This window comes from Lolium rigidum, chromosome 7 (assembly GCF_022539505.1).
Source record: "Lolium rigidum isolate FL_2022 chromosome 7, APGP_CSIRO_Lrig_0.1, whole genome shotgun sequence".
In the NCBI taxonomy this organism is placed as follows: domain Eukaryota; kingdom Viridiplantae; phylum Streptophyta; class Magnoliopsida; order Poales; family Poaceae; genus Lolium; species Lolium rigidum.
The window spans coordinates 331,123,817-331,132,023 of NC_061514.1; the positions used below are offsets into that span (position 1 = coordinate 331,123,817).

Sequence of the window (8,207 nt, forward strand, 5' to 3'; positions counted from 1 at the left end):
GGCCACCACAAAACAACATAAATATCCTAATCAATACAAATACCCTACTCACTCACACAAAGTCTCCTTTTCCAGGGGAGGAAGGGTCCGGAATCTAGCTGTTAGTTAGGGGAGCCTTATTATAGACTCTATATCCAGATACCCAAACGTCTACACAATCTTTGTACAAAACGAAATGGGTAAGAGCACTCACTCCATGTCAAGCAGTACACCCCTATTTATACGTCGCACTGCCACACACCACACATCGATCTCCATATACAACAACCATGTATGGTTTGCATTACTATATCATCTTGTTCTTGTGAACATAAGCATGGCCATTGCAAATAGATATATGTAGCACACAACAACAATCTCCATGTGTAGTTCGTAGCCATGGTTTAATTACATTGGACTTTGTTTTGTTGGTGTGAATAAGCTAGATCGACGATGGACGTGGCCGACATCCACACCTTGCAGTTGCCCCTAAAAGGAAACGGCGCCTTCCGCAGCATGGCGGCCGGGGACCAGGCGGTTCCGGCGCACGGGGGGCGCCAACAACTGTGGGCTTCCATGCCGGAGGAGTTCTGGCTCTACATATACAAGGTGCAGCTGTGCCCGCGGCCGAGCAACCACGACTGGACCAGGTGCCCCTATGCGCACAATGGCGAGCGCGCACGCCGCCGCGACCCGCGCATCTACCGCTACATCGCCGCCCCCTGCTTGCAATACCGCGGGCAGCAGCCGCCGAGCTGCCGACACGGGCTCAGGTGTCGTTACGCGCACGGTGTGTACGAGATGTGGCTGCACCCGTCCCGGTTCCGCACGCAGATGTGCTTGTCCAGGACACGCTGCCCGCGCCCGATCTGCTTCTTCGCTCACTCCGCCGCCGAGCTCAGGGGCGACGAACACATCGCCGCCGCCGAGCTCAGGGGCAGCGTCTACATCGCCGTCACCGGCGTGTCGCTACCGATGGTATCATCCCTGCCGCTGTCGCCACCTCGTATACAGAAGCCCCCTGTTTATGCTCCTCCAGCTTCACCACCACCGGCGGCTGTTTCACGTGACCAGCCGTTCGATGATCAGGACATGGCTAACAGGCTTCGGCTCCTGAACCTGTACTCTTCCTTTGAAGCTGACACCTTGTTTTCTTCCACTGCCACCGCCTCAGCTACTGTGGCCACTGCTGCTCCCGCTGCCGCCACCGAGCCAACGATGGTGGCCTTACTGGACGGTGGCGGTGAGGGCGTCAAGTGCGGCCGTTGCGTGGAGGAGGAAGACTCCATGCTGAATGACTACCAGTACCCGCACATTGATCTCATCATAGACTTGGTGAGCTAAGTAAGTAAGGTGAAGAATAGTTACCGGAAAACAAGACGGTCCAGTGAGGAGTGTCACTGCCTGCGCGCGTGACTGCTCACTCTGTGTATATGTTTTCTATAAGTCAAAAGATGTGAAGTTTGACCAAATATGTAGATAAAAATATTATAACATTTAAAATAACATATCAATGCCCTTAGATTACTCATGATGTGATTTTTCATATGATACACATTTGGTATTCTAGATGTTCCTATCTTTATCCACATATTTGATCAAACTTTTTCTGACTTTTAAAAATTGTAATATGGACTAGAATTTGGCAAGGAGGGGGTAACTTCTTTAAAAAAAAATCTCCAGGGGAGCGAGTTCCCGCTTGAATATATTTCATTCAAAGTTAGCTATAAAAAATTTCAACTTTTACAAGATAGGTTCAAATGTACCAGAGTTTAGAGGGGGTTACATGAGAGAGAAATAAAAGGAAAAGAACACAACCACACCCAACAACACATAGGAGCGAGAGCGACAAGGATGTCAATCTGAGAAATCTTGGAGATAGTTGACTGATGGGAAAATCCATCATGATACAAGCACAACGATCACAAGGAAGAATCTGTTGAACATGATAGCGGGAGGGACAACCCATCCGGATGCATAGACTATACGTACTCATAATAAATGTACTTTCCCCCTACTCAAAATATAAGGGGTTGTAACTTTCTGAAAGAGCGCTAGAACATCTTATAAACTGGCAGTACATTGCAAAACAAGAATTATTAATTGATTATGCCTTCTTAGTAATCAGGCAAAGGACGTAAGTGCATAGTTACCACACAAGTTTTATTGCAGCTGCCACTTCGGTCGCTCAACTACTTTTTGGTTTAAACATCATGAAATGTACAATATATCATCTGACAAATAATTAAGTACACACTCTCCTATGAAAAATCATAAATGATTTTTTGAACTCGATGCCTTCCCCGTTCTTCTTTTTTCATAAGCAACGTGGTTTATTTGCAGCCAAATAGTATAATATATTTGATGTACCACATACATGTTAGGTAACACACATGGCATGTTTGATTCGTATAATTCTTAGAACATATAGGAATAGTAAAATCACAGGAGTGGAATATCATGTCCTATTAAATTCTATATAATTTGGAACCTACAAGAATATTTTTCATGTAGCATTTGATTCACAGGAAATTCAAAGGAATTGTAACATGAGTTTTAAGCGGATGGAAATTTTCCTACAAAACATAGTTTACTGCAATCCTATAGGAAAAATTCCTATGCAATCCTAAGGGCTCAATCCTAAGAATCAAATGGTGCACACAGAAAAAATTTATAAGGATGAAAATGATATAAAACTCCTATATGGTTCCTTTGAATCAAACAAGAAATTAAAATCCAATGGGTTTTCTCGTCTCTCTTATGGCGTTAGCTTTTGGCTCATGGTTACCTACCCAAAATTTAACATGCTAAAATTTGGCCATGGTCTTTTGAGGTTGTAATGTGGCTAAATTTGGCAAGAAAATTGAATTAAGATGGGCAAATGAGCAAGCAGATGCCAAAAGATTGGAAATCATAGAAGTATGACTTTTTCATGACTTATATTTACATGTTTTGGACACGAAACAAACCTATCCTTACACGTTTTTTTGGTATGTGTTGCCGTTGTACTTGTTTCCACTATAAGAAATATGCTCATCTATCACAGATTGTTTCCGTGGTTGAAGCGTGGATTTTCATCTCCAAAAAACTTCTACACACCGAGGTTGAATGACCATGGTACACTTTGATCTTCCACGATCATGACATGCTAGAGTGTCTCACATTTATCATGGAAACCATTTTTGTGATAGATGGAATTCCACATCTATCACGGGATCAAAATTGTAAGTGTGGAGCCTAACTTCCACGTCAATGACAAGTCAATGCTTCTATAGTGGCAACTAACGGCGTTATACGCTGCATTACAGATAACATAGCCTCTATGTGTGCCTATCCTGGAGCTAAGCAAGCATGGGCGCGATCCCCATCGAGTGGAACTACTATAACTATATCTGTGGAAGGAAGGTTGAACCTTCACCGAATCATAGTTAGGTTGTGGCATTAATGGACATGCGTTTCTATTGTTTGTTCCTATGGTTGTGCGTGATTTGTGCAAAATTTTGATTCCATGGATGCATGGAGGTGGTCGATCGATCAGAACGAGAGAAAGAGAAAGCGTTGATGAATAAGCTCTACTTATATACTATTTTCGATTATAATAAGAGGTCATAATAAGTGTCTTGCCCATGTGGAGGGATTGATATTATTACTATTTTAGATGGAAATGTACATTGCTATTGCTTATTTCCACAGGATGTGTTATTTTTTTGGTTGGTAAGAAACATGGTTCATTGTAGCCAGCATTGCAAGAACCTCACGCAACAGTTGCTTATTTTGCGCCTTGCTATGATCATCTTCCTCCAAATAACAACTTAGGATTAATCCCCACATGCTGATACTTAATTAAACACTAGACCCATGGTAAACATCGTATAATTTGGAGCTCGAAAGGTACTTATGTTTTCGCGCTATCGAGCTTTACCGCGTGAGTTATCGTTGGCTCAAGATCAACTCAATTTTCAGTCGAACTATATAGGACACTCACACTCGACTTATTTCTTTTCGAACCGGTCATGAGTCAATCTAAAAAAACGAGTCAGTTGCGTTTACGAGCCTCAAACTTTACCGCCAACCCTGCAAAGATTCATCAGGCAGTGACTCTGTCGAGTACCTCCGATGCCCTCTCAATCATAAGGTCGTTGGTGGCTACTACTCCGGTGAAGGCAACTACCAAGGACACTGGAGGAGAGTGGGCATGTACGTGAAGGCATGTCGATGGTGGCGGCAAGCAACAACTATGGAAAGTTGGCAGTACCGTGTGATGAGATTTTTCCGATTTTTTCTTTTTTTAGGCAAACCTTAGCCCAGTTTTGTTTCCATTCTCTCCACAAAGGTTGTTGTACCTCTCTGTTCACTTTCCATTATCTCTCACAAGCTAAATAATGAATGTCATATTCTTCCTCCTCCTCACCCAGGCCCAACAAACCATCTTTTATTCTTCATCTTCACCCAAATGCTTATGAGCCTAGAATCTCCTCATTTTAGTTTCCCTGCTTGACCGTTGTCATCGCCAATGCCGACCTATCTTGCTGGCGCCACGAACTATCACCATCACCATGTGAGGCTCACACCCACCATAAGTCCTGATTCCATATTGATCTGCCACCATTGCAGCTGGTTGAGCACCCTATGGAGACCATCACTCTAAGCTTTGGAGAATCAATGGAGGCATTCAACGATAGGGTAGACTACTAGCACTATCATCATATGATAAGGGGTGGCCCGATCTTCTCAGTAAGCAACTGCGGTGATGATGATCACGGGTGATGGTAGCGGAGAAACACGACGATGAAGTGGATGATAACTTGTATGACGCAACGAGATCTCTCGATTGGTCCCTGTCGCCAATGCAACAGCTCTCAACCCTACAAGATATTCGCAACTCCACACACTTGCGCATGTAGCCGCCGACCACGAAGCGGTAAATTGCAATCGTCTAATTCCCAATGGAACAACAGATCACACAAGACTTTTTTAGGATCTACACAATATCAAGCAATATGGTGTAGGGATTCAATAGTTTTGCTAGAGCAAACAACTAAGAACTAGGTTTTATCTTAAACGTGGTCTAAAGCAGCTAGGGGGGCGTCCTGGGCACTTATATAGGCGTCCGGGACGACTTCTGGTTGAAAAGATACAAGAATAACCGACCCAGAATAGATCTGGTCGAGACAGACTCGGACGAATCTGGTCTGGAATCCGGTCAACCGGGCCAGGGACCGGGTCGGCCAGTCTGGCATCCGGTCAACCGGTCGGCAACCGGGAAGTTCGCAAAAATCGTCCGGTTGTGTTCCGGTACGATGCATCCGGTTGGCGACCGGTCAACCGGGCCAGGGACCGGACTGGCCGGTCTGGAGGCCGGTCTAACCGGACGCTGGACCGGCCTGGAAGTCGACTTCTCCTTTCGTGCATGCCCCCTGCTCCTCCCTCACGCGTCCATGAGATATCTTCATGTCCAGCTCCATGTCCAGCTTCACGTCCATCTTGACGTCCGTCTTCATGTCCAGCTGCTCCTCTACTCCTCGTGCGATGCTCGTCTCCTCTTGATACCTGATGATACATAAGTAATAGGACTTAGGCGGTATAAAGTTCTCACCAATCAAAGTACCGTTTAGAAACAAGTTCACTCGTTGTTTAAGTAGCTTCGCACGAGCCCTTGTAATTGGTCCAATCCGAACTTCATTGGACTTGAGCTTCACAGCAGATTCATCTTCATTTATCAATGACGGAGGTAGTGGTGTAGTAGGGATGTCCTCATCATCTCCCCCCCCCCCCTTCAAAAGGCGTCGACCTCGAAGCTCCAAGGTCTTCTCCATCATATGGTGTCAAATCAGCAACATTGAAAGAAGTACTGACACCAAACTCATCAACTGGAAGATCTATCGAGTATGCATTATCATTGATCTTGGCAAGCACTTTGTAAGGACCAGCACCACGAGGCTTCAACTTAGACTTCCGCAGCTTCGGGAACCTATCCTTGCGAAAATGTACCCAGACCATATCACCAGGCTTGAACAACATCTCTTTGCGCTTCTTATTCATCCTTGTAGCATTGCTCTTGCCTTTCTTCTCTATCAACTCTTTAGTCTTCACATGGAATTTTTGCACAAAATCTGCCCTCTTGGATGCCTCCGTATTAACTCTCTCATGTATGGGCAAAGGCAACAAGTCAAGTGGAGTAATGGGTTTGAAACCATACACCACCTCAAAAGGACATAGCTCCGTGGTAGAATGTACCGCCCTGTTGTAAGCAAACTCTACATGCGGCAAACATTCTTCTCACTCCTTCAGGTTCTTCTTGATCATGGATCTCAGCAGTTGTGACAAGGTTCGATTCACCACCTCAGTTTGACCATCAATTTGGGGATGCCAAGTAGTACTGAACAGTAGCTTTGTCCCCAGCTCCCCAAAGTGTCTTCCAGAAGTAGCTCATGAACTTCACATCACGATCAGAAACAATAGTCTTCGGGACTCCATGTAGTCGAACAATCTCCCCGAAAAACAGGTTAGCAATATGCGACGCATCGTCGCTTTTGTGGCAGGCAATAAAGTGTGATATTTTAGAAAATCTGTCCACTACCACAAATATAGAATCATGGCCTTTTTTAGTACGCGGCAAACCCAACACAAAATTCATACTAATATCTTCCCAAGGTGTAGTAGGTGCCAGTAACGGAGTATACAAACCGTGAGGCTTCAGCTTGGACTTGGACTTGTTGCAAGTAATGCATCTCTTCACATACCTGTCCACATCCCGCCTCATCTTTGGCTAATAAAAATGATCAGCGAGCATGAGTAGCGTCTTCTCACGCCCAAAGTGACCCATCAAACCTCCGAGCATGTGATTCCCGCAATAAGAGCAAACGCACGTACGATTCTGGAACACATAGTTTGTTAGCTCGAAACAAGAATCCATCATGTATGTGATATTTATCCCATGCTTTACCAAGAGCACATAAGCGATATGGTTCAGCAAAATCATGATCCGTAGCATACAAATCACATAGCACCTCTAACCCAGGAATTTTAACATCAAGTTGAGTTAATAGCATATTCTTCCTAGATAGAGCATCAACAACAATATTATCTTTTCCTTTCTTATGCTTAATAATGTATGGAAAAGACTCAATGAACTTAACCCACTTAGCAAGACGCCTATGCAAAGTAGATTGGGTTTTCAGATATTTCAAAGCTTCATGATCAGAATGTATGATAAATTCTTTTGGCCACAAATAATGTTGCCAAACCTCAAGAACTCTAATTAAAGCATACAATTCTTTATCATATATTGGATAGTTCAACTTAGCAACAGAAAGTTTCTCAGAAAAATATGCAATTGGGCGACCCTCTTGCATCAACACACCACCAATTTCAATACCACTAGCATCACATTCAATCTCAAATTGCTTATTGAAATCAGGAAGTGCAAGCAACGTTGCAGAAGTTAATAATCGTTTTAGTTCATCAAAAGCATGATCTTGGGCAACGCCCCACTCAAATGCAACACTCTTTTTAGTCAATTCATTCAAAGGTGCAGCAATAGTAGAAAAACTGGGCACAAAACGGCGATAAAACCCAGCTAGACCATGAAAACTTCTTACTTGACTCACATTCATGGGAGTAGGACAATTTTGAATAGCTTCAATTTTAGACACATCTACTTCTACTCCATGCTTAGAGACAACATAACCCAGAAATATGACCTTATCTTTGCAAAATGTGCACTTCTCAAGATTACCATAGAGTTTACTATCACGCAACATTTGCAAAACATGTCGAATATGTATAATATGACCAGATTCATTGCGGTTGTAGATTAATATGTCATCAAAATACACAACCACAAACTTGCCAATAAAATCACGCAAAACATGGTTCGTCAGTCTCATGAAAGTGCTAGGTGCATTAGTTAAACCAAAAGGCATTACTAACCACTCATATAAACCAAATTTTATTTTAAAGGCGGTTTTCCACTCATCCCCTTCTTTCATCCTAATTTGATGATAACCACTACGCAAATCAATTTTAGTGAAAACAGCAGCACCACTCAATTCATCTAGCATATCCTCTAAACGGGGAATAGGATGACGATATCGAATAGTAATGTTATATATCGCTCTACAATCTACGCACATACGCCATGTACCATCTTTCTTAGGAACAAGAATAACAGGAACATCAGAAGGACTAAGGCTTATGCGGATATAACCTTTGTCGAGTAGCGCTTG

The 8,207-nt window shown here is 43.5% G+C and overlaps 1 protein-coding gene across 1 annotated transcript; it reads left to right on the top strand.

The window, feature by feature from the left end:
- Nucleotides 1-432: 432 nt before the first annotated feature.
- LOC124673431 (zinc finger CCCH domain-containing protein 2-like) lies at nt 433-1,323 on the top strand. Its single transcript, XM_047209511.1, has one exon. The coding sequence runs from the start codon at nt 433-435 to the stop codon at nt 1,321-1,323; it is 891 nt and encodes a 296-aa protein (XP_047065467.1).
- The last annotated feature ends 6,884 nt before the right edge of the window (nt 1,324-8,207 follow it).